The sequence below is a fragment of the Populus alba genome, chromosome 1 (genome assembly GCF_005239225.2).
Source record: "Populus alba chromosome 1, ASM523922v2, whole genome shotgun sequence".
Classification (NCBI taxonomy): Eukaryota; Viridiplantae; Streptophyta; class Magnoliopsida; order Malpighiales; family Salicaceae; genus Populus; species Populus alba.
The window spans coordinates 36,245,366-36,272,120 of record NC_133284.1 but is presented as its reverse complement, the minus strand read 5'-3'; the positions used below and the strand labels follow the sequence as shown (position 1 = coordinate 36,272,120).

General features: G+C 30.6%; 1 protein-coding gene and 1 pseudogene across 1 annotated transcript; both read left to right on the top strand.

Annotated features, from left to right (window-relative positions):
- The first annotated feature begins 10,720 nt into the window (after positions 1-10,720).
- LOC118055297 (uncharacterized) lies at positions 10,721-14,064 on the top strand. The gene is made up of 7 exons (XM_035067155.2): positions 10,721-11,234; positions 11,325-11,487; positions 11,611-11,811; positions 11,889-12,134; positions 12,731-12,878; positions 13,230-13,461; positions 13,559-14,064. The coding sequence occupies exons 1-7, from the start codon at positions 10,895-10,897 to the stop codon at positions 13,891-13,893; spliced, it is 1,665 nt and encodes a 554-aa protein (XP_034923046.1). The 5' UTR covers positions 10,721-10,894; the 3' UTR covers positions 13,894-14,064.
- Positions 14,065-18,516: 4,452 nt separating this feature from the next.
- On the top strand, positions 18,517-22,713 carry LOC118055387 (serine/threonine-protein kinase PBS1-like; annotated as a pseudogene).
- The last annotated feature ends 4,042 nt before the right edge of the window (positions 22,714-26,755 follow it).

Here is a 26,755-nt window from a genome sequence, read left to right as displayed (position 1 = left end):
TATACTAGAAATTCCTCCTTTCCACCCTCACAAACTCAAGAGATGTCTTTTACACAATGTAGCAAAAATGTTACATATGAATCAAGAAGGGAAAAAAAAAATCTCATGTAGAGCAGCTCACATATATACCTTTAAGCTTGTTGTTTAGAATTACAAACATAGAAAATAATTTTTACCAAAACTATATATAAAAATACCTTCATTTAAATTGGGAATCGAAAAATATTTTTGGACTTCTAGTTTACCTAGATATTCAAAATACAACGATAACATATATAACACAATAATAGAAAGACCAATCTTTGTTATTGTACTAATCAATTGCATATGTCGACATCTTGATGAGGTTGAGTGACACCATTCATAAAGTGGTGTCACCATTTAGGATACCAGAAAGGCAGCTTATCCTCATTAAAAAGCCTAGGATGCTTCTTTTTATGTTCTTTCAAGGAGAGATGATCAATCATCTTATATTTTTCATCAAACTCCCTAAACAAGTTATCTTGAATCCATCTATTACTGAAGCTTCATGTACTCCATAACCATAACCATAATAAGCTTCACTTCAAACATTAATTTATTATTGTTTCTTATTAGTTACTATGAGACTAATAATAGGCCCTGAATTACATTGAAAAGATAAAATGTTAGGAATCATTTGTTGTTAAACTATGTTGTATTATATTAGACTATGAGCTATGATGTTTAGTTTATCATAACAATAATATACAAAATATAAAATATTATTCAAAAGAAATCTAGAGTGTATACAATTTTAAATCTATAAACATGCACAATAAAATTAAAGACAAACATGCTTTCGAATTAAATATAATAAAAAGAATACTAGCATGCATACTAAGAATATATTCAACATTGCAATATATATAAGATCAAAGTTCTAACATGCATACTAATAATAAAAATAACAATGCTTGAATTAAAACAAAGAAGAAAACTTACTTGTTGAAGCACTTTAAAGGAATAAAACTTTTGTTGTTGTTAATAATGGATCGTTTGTTCTAAAAACTTCATTACTCCTCACTTATGCAATTAGAATATTTGTAATATGCCTCTCAAGATTTCAACACCGCTACCTTAGTTTAGATGTACATATAAACAAGGTATTTGAATCAAAATAAAAGAACTTAAATATATCTCAACAAAGTATAAACCTAAACTCTAGATTTGAGAGCAAGAAACAAAGCATAAAAGAGAATGAAAACACTAAGAATTAATTCTTATCATTATCAATATTTGATTAGCTACCATAAATTAAGAATTAAATATAGGAAAACCAATGGTTCTTTGAGTAGGAAAACCAAGGGTTTTTTGAGATTATTTTTTATTCACAAGTAATTTGTTTAAATCATGTTAATTAAGTAAATTTTTAATAATCCCCGCATGAATATAAATTATCTCACCATTTTGAAAACAACTTGAAAATTTGTTGAGAGATATTGATTTCATAAATTACCACATCATGATAGGTAGCTTTTGGCTTTGAACCTTCCTTAACGAAATACTATTAAATGTACTCGACTAAATAGTGGTTGCAATCGAACTATTCGGCTTTTTATGTAAACCAATACAATACTATTCATATAGCTCTTTACATAGATATTTTCTTTAGTTCTTGTTGTTGTGTTTATTTTAGCCCTAAATGACTTTTGGATTCAAGAAAGCTTTAAATTTTCAAAGAAACAGTTACATTTCTCACATATATAGATTATTTTTCTTTAAAAGTATTCTATTATATTCTACTTAGTGTACCAAGATATGAAAATCATTAAAATCTCAGCTCGTTTTTTATCACGCTGCAACTAGCATTTATTTCTTCTTAAGAATAAGCAAGAAATAATATTTTTTAGTGTTACTAGAAATGTTATATGACTTAGTTTTTTTTTAACTTAGATCTTGGGATCTTTAATCAACTAGTATGATTACCATCAATATACTCTTTTATCTTTTAAAGGTTTTAAGCTTGTTCCCTTTAATGAATTATACACAAACTCTTTCAATAAACATTTGGTTAGCAGATCCACAATATTTTCCTTTGACTTAATATATTCAAAAAAATAATTTCATTCAAGAGCAAGTGTTTAATGATATTATGTCTATCTATGATGTATATATTTAGACTTACCATTATACATATTATCTTGTTCCTTTTCAAATACAAATTGATTATCACAATGGACATACATAGATGGAACTGATTTTGGCCAACATGAAATATCCTTTAAGAAATTCCAAATCCATTCAATTTTCTCTCTAGCTTTATCAAGAGTAATAAAATTTGATTACATCGTGGATCTAGTAATATATGTTTATTTGAAAGATTTTTATGATATAGCTTTTCTACCAAGTGTGAAGACATATTCACTTGTGAATTTGAATTCATAGTAACAGATATTCAATTAGCATCACTATATATTTCTATCACCACCGGGCAACCAATATAGTATAGCCCATAATCAACGATGTGTTTTAATATTTGAGTACTCGTTTTATTACCTTTCAATGATCTATGCTTAAATTACTTTTAAATCTACTCCATTTACTAATTGAGTAAGCAATATCAAGCATTATACAATTCATAACATACATTAGGCTTCTAATTATTAAAGATTATTCCAATTAGTTTATTTCATTACCTTTATTCTCAAACAGACATACACTTATATCAAATTGTGTTTTAATAGTGTTATAGTCACCTTTAGAAAATTTATCGAGAATTTTCTAAGCATAATGAGATTAGGACAATGTTAATCTATCAGACGTCCAAGAAATTTATATTTCTAATATGACATCTGCAATACCCAAGTTTTTTTTATGTTAAACTTGTTAGTTAATATTTTTTTAGTAAATTTAATCATGTGATCATTGTTGTTCAAAATTAACATATCATCCATATAGAGACATATAACGACATAACATTTATTTATGTTTTTTACATAAACACATTTATCAACTTCATTGATTTTGAACTTATTTGACAATCAATTTTTTATGTCATTATTTATATGCTTATTCCAAGCCATATAATGATTTAATATGCTAACAAACTTTTTTTTTATTGTTCATTGACAACAAACCTCTCGGGTTATTCCATGTAAACCTGATTATCAAGGTCACCATTTAATAAAACCATTTATATAAAAGTTATTCTTGAAACAAGTGAATATGTGTCAAAATATTTCACAACTTTTTGTTATTTAAACCCTTAACAACAAGTCTATCTTTATATATACCAATAGTGCCATCAACTTTTATCTTTCTTTTGAAGATCCACTTATGGCCTAATTATTTACTTTCAAAAAGAAGATTCACTAGTTCTCATGTATGGTTATTCATAATAGGTTTAATTTCATTATTAATTGTTTTCTTTTAATTGGAAGTTTCTAAACAAGACATTATCTTAAAATAGGTTCAAGGTTCATTTACTAACAAGTATGTTGAAAAAATAAGACCAAATATCTTTGTTATTTTTGCCTTTTTACTCATTTTAAGCTCAACTTCATCATCTTCTGATTGATAATGATCACTTGGGCTAACCTCAATTGTTTTTTTAAGTGAATGATTTTCTCTTATTTCTTTCAATGGAAACATATTTTTAAAGAATGTAGTATTCTTTGATTTTATAATAGTATTAGGATAAATATCCTTAATGCTTAACTTGTTTAGAAGAAATTGATATGCACTACTATTATATACATGTCCAATAAAAATACAATTCATAATTATGCTTTGAGATATTTGTAGGAAGGTCTTCTACCTTTTCACAATTCATATAGTGTCTATTTTAACTTCTTCTTTTTTTGGGTGCATTGTTATGTATATAATTGACAATTAAAAATCCCCCTCGATTTTGAGGTTCACCAAAACTTATCAACATGATATTCATCGTTTATTTTAATGTTTAGTTTTTATGTTCTGTAACGTCATTAGTTTGGTGGATAATATCATTTTAAAAATATAATTCACTAAATAATGCTTCGTATTCTCCACCTTTATCACTTTATATTATTTTTATCTTCTTATTAAGTTTATTTTCAACTTTGTTCTTATAGTGTTTAAACATTTTAAGAGTTTTATCTTTGCTCATAAACAAATAAGTATAACAATACCTTATGCAATTATCTATAAAAGTAATATGATACTTTTTTTCACCTCTCATTTGCACAAACTTTAAATTACCAATATATGAGTGAATTAAGTCTAGAGGTCCACTAATTTTTTCAATTGTTTGAAAAGAATGTTTTGTGAATTTTGATTCTACACAAATTTTACACTTATGATTTTTCTCAAAAATCATTCTTTGTAATAATTCATGGTTTGTTAACATTTTCATAGAATTACAATTCACATGACATAACTTGTCATGCCACACATCACAAAATTGAAACAAATAAGAAGAATAAACAATCTTATTATTATTGTTATTTTCATCAATGGTTACAACAATCATTACATTCATTTTAAATAAGTCATCACAGAGATATCTTTTTCCTGCAAATATATCATTCTTAGTGAATATACATTTATCACTCTAAAAAACAATCTTAAAATATTTTTTCTCAACAATGAGTTAGACACTAAGTTTTTTTCTAATAATAGTAACATACAATTCATATTAAGGGTGAGGAGGTCATTTTTAGTATGACATTTTCAACACTTAGTACCATGTGGATTTATAAGTTCTCCATGTATAGATTTTTTCATCCACTTTTTTGTAAGAGGAAAACATCCTCTTATCAACGCATACATGTCTTATAACATTAGTATCAACCCATTATTCTTAGGATTACTAATCAAGTTGGCTTCAGAAACAACATAAGACATGTTTGTTTCTGAAATTTCATTAATGAAGTGATCAACCCCGATGATATTGGTTTAAGCAATTTTTTTAGGGTCTCTACGCTAACCTATATTTCTGCAATCTTTAACTAGATGCTTAGTCTTGTTGCAAATAAAACATTTTCCATTGAACTTCTTAGCAATTCCTTCCCTTTTCACATCAAGCATTTTTATTTTTTTTGTGACATTTTACCTCTTGTTCCACAACATTTGATTTTAGGGCACCAAAGAGTTGGCTTTTTATTTGGATAACTTATTTTCCTATTGTATCCTAAACCTCAAAATGAGGTCTTCAATTCCCATCTTCTTGAGCTTATGCTTAAGATAGTTGTTGAAGTCATTTAAAGATGGTGATAATTTTTTAATTATTGCAGCCTCTTGTAATGACTCACTTAAAGATATACCTCCAATATTTATATCATACAAGATGAGCTGAAACTCTTAAATTTGGCTCATTTTGGTTATTGAATCAACCATCTTGAAATCTAAAATCTATCCACTATAAGTTTCTTCATGCTAGCATCTTCAGCTTTGTACTTTTTGTCTAAAGCTTCCTATAATACTTTTATACTCTTAATTGAACTATACACATCATAAATCATATTATCTAACTCATTCAAGATGTAGTTCTTGCACATGAAATTAGTATGATTCCTTGCATCTACAACCACCATAGTAGTAGGGTCAAATTCATTTTATGATGATTTTAGTGGTTTCTTAGTTAAGAATTTTTACAAGTTCAAGGTGGTCAGATAAAAAAAAATCTTTTACCGCCACATCTTAAAGCTCAATCCATTGAACTTTTCAAGTTTCTCACCATGTTGAAAAGGTGATGGTGGAATCCTCACTGTCGAAGTGGTATTTGTCAAAGTAACACTAGTTGACACAACCAAATCTTGAAGAGAACACATTATATAATTTATAAAATATTACCAATAATATTTATCAATAAATATTTTCAACTCCATAATAAGCAAGTAATGAAAAAAAAAAACTTGTAATAAAGCAACTGAAAAAATAACAATATTTAAAATATGCAAGATAAAATCAATAGTCATTTGGGTTACTAAGTTAAGCTTTATTTTGTTCATTGTAATTTTGTTCAATTATCACTATTTCATATGTGAATTGCATCGTATATAAAAATTATATTGTGTGAATAATATTCTGACTAAATAAATTGATAAGAGAGATTGAAGAAGTCACAAACAATTCCGTTTAAAACTTAATTTTCTTATATAGAACTTTCTAGACTTCAACATACTAACTTTCTATATATTTGAACAATAAAATATATAAGAACAATAACCAATGAGATAATTGTTGAAGTATGAAAAACAATTTTAAAATATAAATTATAACTTTAAAACAAAGATATACAACAACCTTTTATACAAAAAAAAAAAAGAGAGAGAGGGATTATAAGAAATCAAAAGTTATAGATTAAAGCATATAAAATTAAAATTAAATCTATATATGAGAATATAGAAAATTAAAAAAATTTAAATTATAACTTAAATTTTAAAAAAATTAAAAACCTTTTTCACAATTAATTATTATTATTATTATTATTTTCCACGAGACAAACTATGCAAAGTGAGTGTGTGTATAAGCCTTAAGATTGTTGTCAAAATATGTTGTATTATATTATACTAGTGAGTAAGGATGTTTAATTTATCATAATAAGAAATACAAAACATAAAAAATTATTCAAGACAAACATGCTTTCATTATAAATATAATAAAAAAAATACTAGCATGCATGCTAAGCATATACTTAAACTTATAATATATATATATATATATATATATATATATATATATATATATATGATCAAAATCCTAACATGCAAACTAATAATAAAAATAAAAATACTTAAATTAAAATAAAAAATGGTACTTACTTGTTAAAGCACTTTAAAGGAATGAAACTTTTGTTGTTGTCAAGTGTCGCACCCCTAAAAAATAACAAAAAGAATTTGTTTTGCGACATTCGACTGGCGACTTTCGTTTTGTTTTACTGATTTGCGGATTTGGTTCTTTGGAGTCGCCACCTAGTATTTTGGTCACTAGGAACCCTAACTGGTCTTTCAGAGATTCTAAGGCAAGGTACTGGTTGCGTAAAGGGAAGGTATTAGCACCCCTAGTACGCCCTACCTAAGGTAAGCTGCTTGGTGTTTAGTTTGCTTTATAATTGCTATGGTGTTGGTATTTTCTAGACTCGTCAATTGATTTTGGATAGAAATCTAAGGAGATTCCATGTGCTTTGAAAGCTCATTTTTCCCTTAGTATTTCAAGGGTTTGCGACTCATAAATCGTGGAATAATAATAAAAAAAAAATTAAATTTTGAAATGTCCTCGATTATAATCAAGGCTTCTTTCAAGAATGTGTGCGGATTTATTGCTCCCAATAATATTTTGGATATTCGTCCTTTAAGGATTTCTTTATCCAAATATTAGCGGTGAATAATAAATGAATTCCCCCAAAATAAGATTTTTATAGTTTTTGGAATATTGGCCAATACCCTTTGGAGTTTTACAAACATGTTGTAAAATCCAGATATGCAAGAAAACAATTTTTTTTTATGTTTAGGAAATCCATGCGAAAAACACATTTTTAAAACTTCCAATATTTTTGTAGATATATATATATATATATATATATATATATATATATATATATATATAAAACATTCAAAACATGTTAGGGTATTGGCCGTATGCATGAAAACAAAAACATTTTTTTTTAATAAATATTTTTTGTTGACGAAAACCGGGTATTTTAATACCGAATTTGTATCTTTACAGTATAAAAATACAAACCAATATTGATCAAAACCCAGTAATAAAATTACAGAAAATCACATATTTTTTTGAAAGTTTTTTTTTTTAAATTTAAAATTTTTTACTAGACCGGACCCGGCCCAAAAGGGGACTGGGCCGAAATCGGCTCGAAATAAAACAAGCCTACTTTCTACAGGGCTGGACTCAGTCCAACCAACTGGGCTGGGCTGATATTCCAGCCCGAAACAATAGGAATCAGGGCTGCACATGAGTACAGTAACGGGTTACTGCACACAAATAGTAACGGGGGTACTGTACACAAATAGTAACCGGGGGTACTGTACATGAGCACAGTACCCGTTTGTTAATTAGGTGGTTACTGTGCACCTGCACAGTAACCTGGTAATTAATTAGACCTGCATAGTAACCGGGGAATTAATTAGCTGGTCACTGTGCCCCTGCACAGTAACCAGCTAATTAATTTCTTACTTGCAGAACGTGCACAGTGCACATTCTACATGCAAGAAGACGAATACGGGATAAAGGAGAAGAGTTACCTGCGACGATGAGCTTGGGTAAAGGAGCTGACAGTGGTGCTGGTGGTGGTTTTGCTGGCGGTTGCTGACCGAAGGTTGGCTCTTCCTCTTCTCTGCTGCTTCTGTGTTCTTCTCTTTGGTTGCCTTTACTCCTTTTGTCAACCAAGCTCTCCTATCTCTGTAGTAGCTTCGTGGAGATGCTGGTGGTGGCGGCCTGGATGGTGGTGGTTGATGAGGGCCAACGGTGGAGAGGGAAAGAGAAAAAAAAGCTGGTTGCAGGAAAACTGGACAGTAATGGCTGGTTTTCGTCCGACTTTGTGTGTCCTTTTCTCCCCCTTTCGGTTCCCTCTTCTTTTTCTTCTCCTCCCTCGGTGTGCTGGGTTGGGCGCTATTTATAGAGCCAGTGGGCGTGGCTTCACCGTGGAGCCAAGGAGCGGGTCGGGGAGCGGCTGTCCAGGCGGGCCTCATGTGAACAGTGAATTATGTCGGATATGAACAGTGAATAGCATTTCACTGTTCACGAAAATTATATTTGATATGCACAGTGAATTAGCATTTCACTGTTCACATGAATTATATTTGATATGAACAGTGAATTAGCATTTCACTGTTCAAGTGAATTATATTTCACTTGAACAGTAAAATGCAAGGAAATGGTGCATGCACAGCGACTTCCAATTTTAAGAATAAAATTCAATTGCGTCCTTGCCAAATTCGGTCCCTACCCCTATAGTTGGCCGCATTTTTCACTTTGGTCCTTAGCCTCTGATTTTCACAATTAAACCCCTAATTGATCAATAAACTTCCAATTTCTTCAATTAAGCCCCTGAATCAATTCCAAACAGCCCCCTCTATCTTTGCGCCTTCTCCAAATTGGTCCCTGGTTTCGTATTTTCACAATTAAGTCCCTAATTGGCCATTAAACTTCAATATTTATGCATTTAAGCCCCTGATTTGACCTAATAAATTCCTAAAAAATATATTTTGGCCCCAGAACTTAAATTTCTTCTAATTAAAGCCCAAATTGACTTAAAAATCAATTTTCTTGCAATCAAATCTTCTATAAATTCAAAAAAATCCAATTAAGTCCATAAACATCCAAATTTGGGCTTTTCTCCTCAAAATTCAAATTTTCCTTCTCAATAGGGCTTTCATCCTTCAAGAATATACTGTCAAAAATCCAATCTTTGTATTTTTATACTCCTTGACCAATTTTCTGACCATCTTCTGAGTGCTTCTGCCTTTCGTTATTTTTCTAACCTCCTTTGGCTATTTATTTTATTTATTTTTGTGGGGACCCAAAAATGGGTTATAACATCAAGGATGAATAATTTGTTCTTAAAACTTTATTGCTTTTCACTTATACAACTAGGATGTTTGCAATATATCTTTCAAAATTTCACAACATTATCTTAGTTTAGATGCACTTATAAATAATGTATTTGAACAAAAAAAACTCAAATATCTCTCAACAAAATATGAAACTAAGTCCTAGATTTGAAAGAAAAAAAACCAAAGCATAAAAGAGAATAAAAATACTAAAAATGAGGTTAAAAATAGTTTGAAGAAATCTGAAAACTATCCCTTCACATATTTTTATAATGAATTTTGAAAAATTAAAAATTAAAAAATTAATATATATTAATTATCATCATTATCAATTTTTGACTATCCATTATAAATTAAGAATTAAATCTATAAAAATTAAAAGTTTTTTAAGTAAAAAAATTAAGAATTCTTTAAAATTAATTTTTCATTCATCCATATTTATTTAAATCATATTAATTAAATAAACTCCGAACATCATATATTGCCTCTTCATTGATATCTTTTGAACAATTGAATTGATTTCATCTTTGTTTCATGCACTCAAAAAAGGATGCCAGAGCGAAAAACTGTAGAGAAAATTACTATAATGAAGAAAGAACTGAAGAAAAAAAAAATCTAACATTTATTACTGGATAATTAAATTTGAAGATAATTAAAAGAAACTCAACTATTATTAGTGAAATCTTATAATTATATGGTTTGTTAATATCATTAAATAATTAAAAATAATATTATATTTATAAAAAATACATCCTCTTTTATCTTTCAACACTCTAAATACTCTTTCTATTCCTCTTCACCTTAATAATCTCTTTATTCTCTTTATTGATATGTAAAAATGATATGTGTTAAAATTTGTTGTACAAATCATAGATTAAAAAAATAGCCAAATTAAAATAATATTTTTTAATTATTTTTAATATTAGTATATCAATAATATCTAAAAATATTAAAAATAATTATTTTTAAGTTTTTTTTTTCAAATTTTGTACCTACAACATTTTGACTACATTAGTGATTTGTGATAGGTTGATGTAAAATGAATACGCTGAAGTCACTTATTTCCATTAATCATTATAGATTATAATAAAAAAAAAGAGTTTTTTCTTTTCTTTTCTTTTTTAAGAAAGATTTTGTAATAAAAAGTTGAAAAATATTGTAATTAATTTCAATCTGAGTTCATCTTATCAGTTAGCAGTTAAGCGCGTATCCAGGAAAAAAAAAAACAATACAATAACAGAGCACAGCCACAGCCACAGCCACAGCCACCCAGTCCCACCGACAAAAGCGTGCTCCTCCTCTTCCTCAAGATCTCCAAAACTCCTAAGTATTATCACGATGAATCAAAAAAATTAAATAAAAAAATATAATAATAAGGAGGAAAAATGAAGCATTATTACTATCATGGATCAAGGAGGAGAAGAGTGACCGTACACTCTCTTCTCATTGTAATCGCCATTTTCACTGGATTAGGCTTGCTAATTCTCACTTTGAAATCCGTTGATCCACCTGAACCTACTCGCTTTCTCCCAAATATCAAAGAAGAATCGAACTCAAGCTCCTCCGTGGGACCGGTGATTGCGAGAAATATTGGAGGAGGAGGAGGAGGAGGAGCGAAATCGTGCGCTACTGTTGAAGAAATGGGCGAGAACCTCAAAGGAGACCGTGTGTGGAAAGAGAGTCTTAGGGTCAGAAACATTATCGCCGACCACTTCGACTCAAACGGTACAGTATCTGTTTCTTGAGATTTATTTATTTATATTTTGTTGAAAAATTGCTGCAACGAATTTGGGTGGCTTTGTTTGTTGGTTTCAGGGGCTTCAAGAGTGCGAGATCTTCCAGCAGAGCAGTTTTGCAGACACGGTTTTGTCTTGGCGAAAGCATCGGAGGCAGGTTTAGGGAATGAAATGTACAAGATCTTGACTGCTGCAGCATTGAGCGTAATGCTGAATCGTTCGCTGATCATTGGACAAACCAGGCATATTATGGGTTCTTTCTCTCTCAAGCCTTACTTACCCTTTCTTTTTGCTGTCAAAATTATCACCAGTGACTTGTATTGTTGGTGTGGTGATTGATGTTTTACTTTACTTTTATCCTTCAGGGGTAAGTATCCTTTTGGGGATTATATTTCGTATTCAAATCATTCCTTTACGATGCAAGAAGTTAAGCATCTGTGGAGAAGAAATGGTTGCGTAAAGAGTTATCAAAGGCATTTGGTTATGAGGATTGATGATTTTGGGAAGCCAACGAAAACCAATGTGCTTTGTAGCAATTGGAGGAAATGGGACCAACCTATCATATGGTAAAATGAGAATTTCTTTTGATATTTATTTACTCATTCTTGGTGCTATTAGTTGATTACTAACTACTGGACTGCAGGTTTCAGAACACAACTGATGCTGTGGCCAGTCAATTTTTCTTGAAGAATGTACACCCTGAGATGAGGAATGTTGCTTTTAAATTGTTTGGACAGCCTGAACAACTCCAGGCGCGCCCAAATGTTTTTGGGGAGCTGATGAGGATTCTGATATCGCCTTCAGAAAATGTTGAGGAAGTGGTCAATTGGGTTCTTCATGATGGGGTGGATCCTGATATTTCTTTGCACATGCGGATGCTTATGAACAGGTATTGCTAAAGAACTGTTTGTGAACTCCTGAATCGGAAGACATGCAGGCTTAACCCATTATGATTGATAAGATAATTGTTGCTCGGAAAAGATTTGCTCTGGAATCACCGCTAAAGCTTTAACTGAGTACTACATTATTTGAGCTAAATGTAGTGTTTAATGATCATTAGTAAGTGGTTTTTTTTTTTTCACAATGGCTTATTTTGGTGCATCTGGAAGTCCCTCAGATAAGCAATCACGTGATAAACTGCAACTTGAAAACAGAGATGCATCATCTACAATTTTTGCCTGAGCAAAAACAAAGATATATGTGCATACAATTAGTGTGGATTTTGCTTAAGTAACATGGATTCGAAAAAAAACAAATGATTTTCGTAACACTGTCGACCATGAAATTGGAAATTCTTCTTCAAAAGACAGAAATATGCCATGTATGTTAATATGCACAAATCAAAAAGACACAGACACAAATATTTGTATGCATGCAGACAAAAAGATATTCTTCGGATGCCAAGAATTATCTTGATGTACTTGGGATATAATTTGAATTTTGAACTGATTAGTGTCATTACATGAGTTGGGTCCTATATTGCAGGTCTGTGAGAGCTCCACGGGCTGCATTGAACTGCATCAGGAGAGCTCTGCGCAAGCTGCACCAGATTTCAAGACCTAGAGTGGTTTTAGTAACAGATACCCCTTCTTTTGTAAAAAGCATTCTTCCAAACATAAGTGAATTTGCAGAGGTAATTAACTCACTACGTCAGATCATGTTGTCAATGGCAATTCTTCACTCGTGATATTAGAATACATGTCATCTATTCATGTTCTTTCGAAACCTTTATTGTTCAATAATCAGCTTAACCTTATTAAAGTGTTAACCTTTTGTTATACATACTCACCTCCTCTGATGCTGATAATTGAACAATAAAGGTTTCGAACCTTTATTGCTCCGGAGGTGTGTTGGGATTATACATGCGTGGTTAATTGCACTACTACTGATGGAGTTGATTCAAAATCTTGAGTCTTGAGATAGCATCTTTCAATTGTTTAAAACCTTCCATTTCATGTGATCTCATTCAGATGTACCTTTTCAGGTTCTCCATTTTGATTATAGGCATTTCCAAGGAAATATCTCCCGTGCTGTTAATACATCCCGTAGTATAGAATTTAGGGTAAAGGATTGGGGCCCTGCACCCAGATGGGTTGCATTTGTGGACTTCTTCCTTGCTTCACGGGCGAAACATGCTATTGTTTCTGGGGCTCACAGGCGCGTTGGGACTACATATGCTCAGTTAATTGCAGCACTGGCCGCGGCCAACCACCTTGGTATTCTTTTACTCATGATTCCTCTGTCTAACACATTTATTTGGGCCATCCTTCAACATAAACTCTTCTGTAACTTGATGGTTATTTCTCTTTGCAGGAGAAAACTCTAATGGTTCCAGTTTTTCGTTCTTAAGCAGCTTCCAAAGTAATTTGCTAGCAGATGGTTTAAGGTTACAGGTTGGCTGGGGACATGTTTGGAACAGGTTTGCTGGTCCTTTGAGTTGCCAAAACCAGTCCAACCAATGTGCTTACACGCCACTTCTCCCTCCAGCTTGGTGGGATGGTCTTTGGCAATCTCCTATTCCACGTGATATCCGTAGGCTAGAAGCTTTCGGTATCAAACTATCTGGTTTTGGCACAATTGATGAAAAATATCTTCAGTCATTTTGCAGTTCAAAGAAAAATACGATGAACACTGCATTGATTTTGTAACTGTTTTGTTGGATTCCATTCTTATAGTTGAGGAACTCAGTAAAGAGATCCAGAAGGCAAGATTTGATGGAGCTTGTCAATGTACTAGAGAGCATCAAGGAGAAAACACTGAAATGTCTTAAAATGATGGAGCTTCTTGGGCGCTAGAGAAGAATCTGAGCTTTTTATCCCCACGGAATCAATTGATAGTTTGCTTTGAAACAAATCTAAGAAAAATTCTCTTTATTAAAGAGAAAAAGGGACCGTCAGAAATTTCAGTAATTCACTAATTTGATTTTATCAACATAATAATAAATGATATTTAAGGAATACACTAAATTAGTTCTTCAACATAATAATAAATTATAAATTTGTAAAAAATTTAGATTGAGTTGGGTTTTTCAAGGTTTTTTGTTCTCTGGTTTCGGTTATTCTTTAAAAACAAGTTCTTTGTTGAAACATGAGCCTTAGACATGCCTGGGGTAAAATATAGCAATCAAAAAATTTACAATATTTACATACCAGGTAATATTGTACTTGTGGAGAACAATTGCATGTCGGGGAAACGTTTCTTGCAGGCAAAGTTCATCCTCCACATGAACTAAATGACTAAAATGATTTATGACAAAAAAATTTGTCCTTTTTTTTTCTTTGATCTCCAAATCAAATTTACTTAAGAGAAGTATTCTCTATCAATCTTTAGAAGAGTTGTTTCATACACTTAGACATTAAATAATATGATTCATTATTATTTCTGCAATTAAGGTACCCTTAAGGTAATGAATAACAAGCTTGATTAATTATTATTTAATATAATTACACCTAGACTAATTATGCAAGTTTTATGTGATACATTACTATATATATATATATATATATATATATTATATATATCCAATATTGAATTGTTTCTTAAAATGCGATAAGAGTTGCCAAATGTGCCGGCATCATAAACATAAATTGCAACACCCATTGTGCTTTGACATATGTTTTTCAGAGGATCAAATTTGCCTAGTTGGATAACTCATCACTCTTCAGGCGCTCGAAAGACAAATTGTTGTTGCTAAGTTTCATAAACTTTTTAACTATTCCAACCAAATTGAAGTCTGACCCTTCAATCTAATTGCAATCAATTTTACCCTCACCTATTATGGAACTGTTCAACAAATCAATGAACTCTTCAATTTGTAGAGTTCCTGCAAATTCATGGATTTTGATATGAAATCCAAAATCTCTAGTTCTGTTTTCCTCTGGATCAACAGACTTTTTTCTTTACTCTTAGCTCTAGAATGGGTTTATGTTATTACCTGGATCCATGATCACTCTTATCCTAGCCCTATTCTGGTAGGTTTTTTTGTTCCAAATAAAAAGTCAATTATGTGATTTGTCTCTGCATGTACTCTATTACGAGCACCTAAACATTCTCTTCCAATGAAGAACCCTTTCATCCACTCATTGATCATACCCTATTCTATGACCTCTTCCTATTATGGTTATTAGAAGCACATAATAAATAAACAAATAGTCATAAGATTGCAGCACATGATAAGCAATAATCAAGGATCATTGGATTTTGATACTAATTGGCGCATCTAGAAGAATAAGTGGTGGGACAATAGCAAGAGAAAATGGATTAATGGTGAAAATAGGATCGAACAAAAGAATTTTAATTCGTATTTTTATTGCTTAAGAGAAAACTCTATAATGATATATGCCTCTTTAAAAAGTTTACAACACTTTAAATAAACTCAAAAACCAACCTAAACAAACTAAAAAAATAAAAAACCTAAAAAAAAAAAAAAAAAGTAATAAAAGTCAAATTAGAAAAAAAACAAAATCATCAATCTCAATACTTCATTTTCTAAACTAAATAGAACAAAAATTAAAATTACTATAATAAAAAATATTTTTCTAAACTAAATATAAAAATTATATTAACTAAGAAAAATAATTTTTATCCAAAAAATCCCCATATATCATCTTACCACAATCCAAATTTAAAAAAAAAAAAAAAACAAAAAAGCTAAACAAGTCGATCACTTAAAAAGATTCTACATTGAATGCTAAGTTGCGAAAACAAATCAATTAAATATAATTACACATTAGAACTACATTATGCCATTTTTTATTCCAACAAATACATTATACCATTTTTTTCTACAAATAAATAATTTTCTCTATGTCACCCCATTTGTTTGATGAACTTTCTTACTCAATTATCAAGTGAAAACATTAACATACGTCATCAAATTATGGCACTTTCTTAATTCATACCACATTATTCCATTTTCTTCTACAAATAAAGATTTTTTCTGCGTTGCCCCATGCATTTGTTTAATTTCTTACTTAATTATACTAAATTGACAATTCAAAACCAGTGTATAAAAACTCAAAACTCAACAAACCAAGCTATTTCCCAAGTTAATGATGATATTTCATGGACAACATGTTATTACAAACCAAAATGAAAATAAATCCTCCGAGAACATTAGAATACGACGACAAATTAACAGTTAAAACCAGGTATCAAGGAATCTAAATTGTGGCAGAAATGTTTTGTTTTTTGGAAGTTATGATAATCATTCACTCACTCATAAGTTCATAGAACACTTCCAATATTTTAATTTTACAGAAAGACGTAAACTTTAATTCTTTTGACGTCATTTAAGACAACAGCTAGATTTTGTTGAAAACACAACCATGTACGGTAGTAGTACTTTGCGTGTTGATGTTTTTTGTTTTCTCTTACGTTTTTTTTCCTTCTAGAAAAACGTGTAGAAAATCTTTACACGTAAATAATCTGAACTGAAGAAGCTAATCTATCCCGCAAAACTCTTATGGTTCTTTACTTTTTTGGTTTTTTCTCTCAATGTTTAACTTGATATTATCACAACCTGCAGGAACCAACTTTCAGTTTTTTCAGTATATTAGCTATTGTCAAGTTCACTAAAGAACTCTCAGTGCTTTCAGGAAATCACATCGTGGTTTTGGTTTTTCATTGTTTTTCTGGAGATGGGTTTTTGCTCTTGTCTTGGTCTTTCTGAAGGCAGGAAGGTGAAAAGCAATCATATCAAGAAACAACCATTTTATGGTGAGTTTTGTTTGATAATCATGTGCCTATTGATGTAATCTGTAAAGGGTGTTTTCTTTTTTTCTTACATTTTGTTTGTTTTTCATGTTTTGAATTTTGTGTTTGTGTTCTTGATTTGATGATAGGCATGCATCATGGTTATGGGAATAAAAAAATTCCAAACATTTTGATTATGCATGAAAATTGATAGACAAACACAATGTAGGTTAGGGATGAGTTGATCTCTTAAAATTTGGTAGTTTTAAGAGTTATCCCTTTTGAGTTGTCTTAGTATTATTCCAATTCTGTAGACTGGAAATCTAAATTTTAACTTATTATTTTTGCCTTAGTATAGCTCATAATTTCTGCTGGAAATTAATCTAGCAATTAATCATGTCAGCAAGTGACTTGCCATTGGCTCTACTACTTTAGCTCATCAACTTATCTTAGTAATTTGAATAAATAATCATGGATTCTTTTAAAAAAAATATATTAAAAAATAATATAAATTATATCTTAAAATTTTACTAGTTTTTAAATTAAAAATAATCTTTGACATAATATTAGTACTAAATATATGTAAGTTTTAAATCTAAAAATATTTTTACTTAAATAATATGTTAAAAAAAAATAATATATAAATTATATTTTATGATCTCAATCAATAACTTAAGTGTTTGAGTTAAAAAAAAAAACTTTAACTTAAGAAATACAATGTTTTAGACAATAATATAAATAGAGCTTATTTAATATTTAAGTTTTTTTTAGTGAAGATGTTGTTTTACAAAATTTACCTGAAAGTCTTATAAAGCATGACAAGATTATATAGAGAAATATATATAATGCCTTGGTAGATTGTTTGAAATTTATGAAGAATACTAGATTGCTCTTCCAATGACCAGGAGAACCTGCTTATACTGGGAAATGTTATGGCTTCCATGTATGAATTTCTATTCTTCGTTTGCCTTTTGTTTTCACCTTATACAATCTTTTCTTTTATTCGTCTAGATGGCCACATAAAGTCTTTTAATGTGATTTACAAGAGATGCAGTGAACTTAAACTGAAAATCCCTTCGTTAATTTGGTTTAACACTTAAGCTCTTGCTTCTCAATAGCCATGAGCTTGGCAGGTGCTCTACAACTTCAAATGGTATTTTCATTTGTGGTATTTTTCCTCAAATCTTAGTGCATGTCTTTTTTCCGGGACTTCTCTTTTGGCAAGAATCTTACATAGGATACGTGCACACATTGTTATCTACATTTTTTAACATCTTTAAAGAGCGAAGTAAAAGTAAAATTAGGATGACTTCACTTGATTCATACTGCTGTTCTTGTATAATAGCCACCACTTATCGGTAACCTGTTGTTGTTTGAGCTGGTTAACAATATAATTTGCTCCTCTAGAATTTCACACGGCTTGCTGCATTTGAATGTGAGAAGCTCGTTTAAAACTGTGTTCTCTTCAAAAGTTTATTTCATGTTCGTTCAATCATACTCTTTCTTTCTAAGAATTTATTCGTCCACTTGATTGATCCTCTTTTACTAAAATTCACACAAAACCAAGATGGGGAGCCATGTCAAAAAGGAATGTTGAGACAAGATTTACATCATCTGTCGTAAAAGATGGACCAGGTGATCGTAAGGCTGCAATATTCACCTATATAGAACTTTCATCTGCAACAAGTAATTTTAGGGCCGAATCTTTCCTTGGAAGCGGTGGATTCGGTGCTGTATATATAGAAAGCACTGGTCATCAGGTAATTAAAATTCATTTGGCTCAAAATATTTTTTATTTTGTTCCACCATTCTCATACAAACAGGCTTTTTTTCATTTATTTTCTCGTTTGCTCCCAAATCTTACTTATCGTGTTTTTTCTTATGTGAACCAGTGGACTAGGTCTCTTCTTTTCTTGAACACATCTAATATGGTTGTAGCAGGTTGTAGCTGTTAAGAAGCTAGATCCATTAGGTATCCAAGGTGACAAGGAGTTTCAGGTGGAGGTTCTCATGCTCTCCCTAATGCATCACCCTAACATTGTCAACTTGATTGGTTATTGTGGTGATGCAGACCATCGCCTTCTTGTCTATGAATACATGCCCTTGGGATCCTTGGAAGATCACCTTTTTGTTATATCTTCCTTCCATATCACAAAATATTTAGTTTTACTTGCTATAACATCATTCGAAGCACCCCAGAGTAACTAGACTTTGCAATGAAAAACAATTCAAGACAGCTTATGATGGAATGAATGATTTCATGGAAGATCTTTCTCGTTTGAAACACAAGATTTACAGTAGAACGCATTTAGAGATTAAATTATCTGATTTGAAAAAACAAAATTGCAGTTGGTCGGTGGCTATCTTATAGCAAAGTCCATTCATTCAAATTTATTAGATGAAGAGATATCTTCTATATATTTAACCAAGGGCAATTTATCATTTCAAAAGTGTAAATGAGTTGGAATTCATGTCATAATTAATATTACTTGTTTGTCCATGAGCAATTGTTATCCTTCCTCTGTACAGTGAACCGATACGAAAGATGACGATTCTGCTTCATTGTATCTGGTTGTTTTGTTTTTCTCTTCGTCATTCTAGAATTAAGAAAGACAGAAGTAAGACAGATAAACATACGTATGCCAATGAAACAGCATGAAATGAGATTTCCTATGCACTTCATGTTGTGCAACTTCATATTTCCCATAAATAGTGAGATTAAGACATCATTTAATACCTACGAGATGCATGCCCCCGCGCTGCCGCGGGCTTATAAAATAAATATATTTAATAGTGTTATAATTGTGAACCAACGCTAGATAAGTAATAGAAACTAAAGATATGATGGAGCTAATATTTTCATGACGGGAAAAAAAGTTGTGTTGGTGATCAAAACTTAGAGACTGAACAAAATGATTTGTAGCAATCCATAATGTTTTGGGAGGAAAGATACATTGTTTTTCGCCACATGATTTAGCTTTTCTGTTAATAAAAAGAAAATAAAATTACAAAGCTAAATTTTCTACCAACTTAATATTAAAAAAAACCAACAAAAGATAATTTTTGGAAAGGAAAAAAACCTATAAGAAAAAACATTGTAGCAATTGATAATGTTTTTATGAGGAAAACTACAGTGCTTTCCCCAATAAAATAAAATAAAAACCATTTAGATAAATACTGTAGCAATCCTTATTGTTTGTAAGAAAACTATAACGCTTCCCTATATGATTTAACTTTATTGTAATTATAATTCTTAACCAACTTAATATTTTTTTAAAAATAAACAAAGATAATTTTGGAAAAAATAATAAAAAAATCATATGGAAAAACACTGCAATAATTCACAGTGTTTTAAAAGAAAAAAAATTATAAAGCTAAATTCTTAATCGGCTCAATATTAAAAAAATATTAAATCAACAAAGATAATTTTAGAAAAAAATATTAAAAGAAAACACAAAAAAAAAGAAAAAAAAATCATGTTGGAAACACTGTAGCAATTCATGATATTTTGTAATGAAAGCTACAGTGCTTCCCCACATGATTTAACATTATTTATAATGACTTTTAATAGTAATTTTCAACAATGTTTTGTGAGGAAATCTACAGTGTTTTCCCCATATGATTAAGCTTTATTACAAAGTTAAATTCTAACCAACTCGATATTAAAAAAAAATAAAATCGACGAAGATAATTTAAAAAAAATATTACAAAAAAAGAAAACACAAAGAAACTGAAAAAAAAAACCATGTAAGGAAAAATTGTAATCAATCCATAGTGTTTTGTGAGGAAAAACTTGTATTTATTTGTAATTGCAATTATTAAACAGCTTAATATTTAAAGAATAAAATTGACAAAGACAATTTTTAGAAAAAAAAAAAATCATAACAAAACAGAAAAAAACCTCATAAGAAAAAACATTGTAGCAATCCACAGTAATTTGCAAGGAAAGTTATAGTGCTTTCCTCACATATTGTAACTGTAATTTTTAACCAGCTCAATATTAAAAAAATAAAATAAAAAAAGATAATTTTGGAGAGAGAAAAAACAAAAACAAAGAAAATCATGCAGAGAAACACTGTAGCAATCAACAATGTTTTAAAGAAAAAAAATTACAAAACTAAATTATTAATCAGCTCAATATAAAAAAATTTAACAAATATAATTTTGAAAAAATAGAAAAATAAAATAGAAAAAATAATTGAAAAACACCGTAACAATCCATAATATTTTAAAGGAAAAAAATTACAAAGCAGAATTTTTAACCAGTTCAATATTTAAAAAGTAAAAATCAATAAAGAAAACATTTTAAAAGAAAATTAAATGGAAAAAAAAAAAAAAGGAAAGTTGGAAGAAAAAAAAAAAAGGAAAGCAATTTTGAAAAAAAAAAAGAAAAAAAACAAAAAAAAAAAAGAGGGAAAGTTGAAAAAAAAAAAGGGAAAGCACTGTGGATTACTGTTGTAATCCACAGTGATTTAGGTGTGGGGGGAACAGTGATTCCCCCACACCATTTAGATATTGTTAATTGGATAAATAGAGATGCCACAGAACATCTGCTATCTTTCTCAATTCTTCAAGGATTTAGCATGTAAGGGATGACATATCATGTTTTTGTGCAGATGAGACGCCAGATATGGAGCCTCTTGACTGGAATACAAGAATGAAGATAGCAGCAGGTACGGCCAAGAGATTGGATTCTCTGCATTCTGCAAATCCTTCTGTCATATTCAGGGACCTGAAAGCGTCTAACATATTATTGAATGATGGTTTTAACCCAAAACTCTCCGATTTTGGACTCGTAAAATTTGCCCCCGTTGGCGACAAGACCATGTCTCCACTAGGGTCATGGTACTATGGCTACTGTGCTCCTGAATATGCATCATCAGGAAGACTGACATCTACAGTTATGGGATTGTTTTGTTAGAGCTAATTACTGGACGTGGAGCACTGTACGAGGTTAATGGTCGTCGAGAATATCTTGTTCATTGGGTAATTCACTTCCTATAATGCTACATATCTGTCAGTTTGCCAAAACCTGTACATATCCTAGGTAACTTTTTTGAGGATTAGTCTTAAGGAATAGAAGCTGCACTAACTGTATCAAGTCAATATGCTTGAAAAGATTTGACCTCTGCATCTTATTTTTCTATAGTGTCTTCTACATATGATATGAGAATGATCTTTGGCTCTGCTCATGATGGATTATTGGTACATTCTACTAAAGACACTAGATCACCTTTCATTATATCGGTTTTCTAAGTCAAGATTTCTTTTGAATGTAGGCTCTCCCCTTGATGAAGGAGCACAACTTTTCAAAGTTAGCAGATCCATTGCTGAGAGGCAAGTACCCAATGTCTGTCTTAAGGAAGGTTATAGGGGTGGCATCGATGTGCCTCGGTGAAAATGCCAATTTACGCCCTTCCTCGAGTGAAGTGGTGCAAGCCATGGATTATTTGTTGTCCCGTAAAAGTGAACCGAAGAAGGCCAGGAATTACTGTGTCAAATGGCCTGAGCCTGACTTCACTCCAAGTCGCACAAAAATGGTAACAGACAGGGATTTAGACTGGGACCATGCAGTGGCAGAGGCCAAGCTTTGGGGAGAGGAATGGAGAGAAAAGCAAGAACAACTCCGGCGAAGTATTTTGGATGATGACAACAGGTAGGAACCTATTGAAAGACGCCCCAAGCCCTCTCCTTTTCTTTGTTTTTTCTGAGTTTTCCCCCCTCTTGAAGAAGATTCTGACTATTAAACTTTGTTAATAAACTAGAAGTTTAAGATCCCCCTAGTAATGTATTCCTTTGCCTTGTTTTTTACGCTAAATTTTTAATTTTATTTATTTTATTTGTCCTTCAATTGGGGGAATAAAATTCAGAATGGACTGTAGATTTAAAGGAATTTTTGATAGGCTAGCTGATCAAAGTATGGCAGAAGCTGCATGCATGGTAAAGAAAAATCTCGCTATCATTCAAACGAATGTTGCAAAAGCAATATATTCGATGTCTTTCCCATCCTTTAGGATCGGAGATTTAGTGTTGGCAACTCCAAAATGTTTTGGAGAACCTGAGGTTTGGCATAATTTGCTAGTTTTTTTTTAGAAATGTTTTATGGAAATGCAGTATGGATGCTACTGGGCTTGTGTATGACTTTTAGGGCCATGTATTGATGTAAAGTGGACCAAGCCCTTTCTAAGGGGTCCTTTCCAATGCTGCTGGGCTTGTGTATCACTTTTAGTTCGAACATTCTCTCAATGGAAAAGAAAAAAGAAAAAGAAATCCATTTATAAAAAGGAAGAAAAAGAAAACATAATCATGACTGTAACAACTGAGTTAATGTCATGCTCGATTCATCTGAAAGAGCTATAAGATAAGCTCATAGCCATGATGAACCGACAGCTTTTACATGAAGGAGTCGCTGCAAAAATAAATTAAATAGAAGAGGGAATTATTATTATTATTGGATTTTGGTTGCACAAAAGCTACAGCCCCACCTGACTTTGCAAATTCCCATGCTCTCAGTGCACACTTTCAGGTGCGTGCATCATGGCTGTGAATACCACGAGCAGGGTGTCATCATTGTGCTTCCTTCCCTTTTTTATTTTTCACTTTCGTGCTGTTTTGTCTATTTATCTTACAAGAGAGATGCTATTTACTACATGAAATTGGATTGTTAACCCTCAAAGATAGTGTTTGTTGATTATTTCTTAAATTATTATTTTTTAATGTATTAAAATAATATTTTTTATATTTTTTTAAAATTTATTTTTAATATCAGCATATCAAAATAATTTAAAAATATAAAAAAAAAAACTTTGAAGCAAATAAAAAAATTAAAAAATTTTATTTAAAAAAACATTTTAACATAGTTTTAAAACCCGGTCTGGTGGGTCGACCTAGGACCCGGCCGACCCGGAACTGGAACCGGGCCGGGTTGAAGAAAAAACAAGGGAAGGAAAAAACCCAACGGGTTAACCCGGTTGACCAGGTAAGACCCGACTACAAACCCGTTGACTTTTTTTTTTGTTTTTTTTTTTTTTTACTAAAACAATGTCATTTTAATTTAAAAAAAATGTATGACCTCGCCTACTGAGTGACTTGGCCAAAACCCGGGCCCTGGACCGAGCGGGCCATCGGATCGGGCTGTCCACCAAACCGGGTCTTAAAACTATATTTTTTAAGATGCAAAAACAAACAGGCTATTATTTGATTTTTCTTTTTTAATAGTATCTTGGAATCCAATTTCAAGATAATCCGGTTTAGGATCAAAATCAATTTAAAATCCAGTTAATTAGATTATTAAGTCAATTTAAATTATTGATTTTATCACAACAATATTTTTAATTTTTTAGTTTTGATTTTTATAAGGTTTGAATTGAGTTTAATCATATCAATTAAATCTTGAATTAACTTACACTGATTTGATTACATGTCACTAAATAACTAAATTGACCCAATAAATTAAGTAGGTTTAATAACTACGTTGGGATATTTTTTTCGTTAAGATGCAATTTAACCATCCATGTCAACAACTCTAGTGTATTCATGATAAATAATTAAATATAAGTATACATATGTAATAATTACCTACTAATTTGTGTTTTTAAAATCATATATAAAATTAGAGCCAACCTTAATTTATAAAAGAAAATATTGAAGCATTCATAAGTTTTAATAAACTATAAAGAAAATCCAAAACAAACATATTTTGACATCAAGGACGGAAATGAAATGTTTAAATACTATAAGAACCAGAAAGGAATTTAAATATACTAAACCTATGTAGCAGAAGTCCTTCAGAGTCCATCAAATTACAAAGATGTAGCAAAATATTATCCTTCAATTCAAACTTCACCGATTCATAGATAGTCAAAGACCAAATCCCGTTAGATGCATCATGTGACAAACAAAAGAGACCGCATATCTATAATACAGATACACCTAATTATAATGTACAAAATGAATGAAATATACACTTGAGGGTCTAGCCCATTGGTCAACAGCAAAGCTTGTCTTTGCGAAGGTCCTGGGTTCGATCCTCAAGAGTACCAGCCTGTCTGTCTTACCTGCCGGGCTTGCAAGATGTTCAGTGGGCCCGGGGAATAGTCGTGGTGCGCGTAAGCTGGCCCGGATACCAAAAAAAAAAAAATGAAATATAATTTATGTTTTGCCATAGAAAAAAATTTACAAAAAAGGTAAAACAAAAGGTAAATTCATTTTATTTGTTGACATATTTTACTATTTATTGTCATAGTATAATTACCCTTCAAGACAAATTTCTGAAAAATTAAGCACAAGGGTATTTTTGTTTTTTTTTATTATTAATATTTTTTTAAAATACATTAAAATAATAAATTTACCTTTTAAATCAAAAAAATTAAATCATACATCTAGGTGCCATTTGGTCTTTCACTCTATATATTTTTTTTGGTTATTATCATATTCCTCGAGAGTAATTTGATTTTTTTTTAATAAAAATTAATTATTATTTAAATTACAAAAATTGTTAGCAAGTGTGGCACATGCGTCCATGCATGAGAGGCACCTGCACACTTGCGGTGGCGCGTGCAACACTTTCCAATGGCAAAAAATATCCTTTCATCATGTTGTTAAAAGTGTCGACATGTCCTCTTCTTGTTGGTGTGGTGTTTGTCCGATAATGGTGGGGAGGTTTATCATTGATTGAGTTTTTTCTTCTTTTTTTTTTCTATCTAAAAAATTACAAGTTGGTCCTTTTTGTTGTTGATACTCAACTTCAATCCTTATTTTTTGATTTTTTTTATTTTTGTTATTGGTCCTTTTATAAAAGTTTTATTTTTTTAATTTCATCTTTCAATCCCAATTTGTGATATATTATTTTTTTCAATACCTTATTCTTTTTATTTTTATTTTTTTCTTTGGATTTTTTGTAAAAGTTTTATTGGTTTTTAATTTAGCTTTCAATCTAAATTTATGGTATATTATTTTTTTTTCTAATTTGATCCTTATTTTTTTTAGTCCTTTTATTTAAAGTGATTTTTATTTTTGATTTTGTTCTCTAATTTTTTTTTTTTAATTTTTTATCCCTATTATTTTTTAACTTCTATTTTTGTTTTGTGTCATTTTGTATAATTAAATTTTTTTTTTTTAATTTCATCATTTAATATTTGATTGGTTTGGGAATGGACTTTCGTGATTTTTTTTATGCATAGTGCTTCCAGTCTAATAACCCGAGTAATGAGTTTGAACAGTTTAACACAGATTAACATCCTCATTCTTTTTTTATTTTTACTTATTCTTTCTTTCAATTTTATCATTCGATTTTTTTATATATAAAAAAAATAGGCTATGTTGTTTTTTAATTTATTTTTTATTAAGCTATCTCAGTCTTATGACCTGGATCATAGATTTGAAAGAAGTTTACCTGATTTGACTTTTTATTATCCAAGTTCATGTTTATTATACCATCTCGGGTTAAATCGAGCCAGGTTTTTTTTATCCCTGTTTTATCTAATTTTATTTTTTCATAATTAATTGGCTAAACATTAAACTACATTGTTTTTTTCCCAGATTATTTTGAACATATTTTTATTATTATTTTGGTTTGTTTGCTGGATCATGGACTAGAGGGGTTTAATAATTTTGTTCAAAAGAAATAAATTTTTTTCTTGTACTTGATTAATGGTGCCTTGTCCATTTATCTCAAGATCTTGTAATTCTCTTTCATACTTACTTGTCTGGATAAAAAGAAAGCGCGTGCAGCTCCACCTCGAAAGATATTGTTTAATCTTTTGTAAATACCAGCTGAAGGGGCACTACCTAGCCTGCTAGTCTGGAATCACAAAG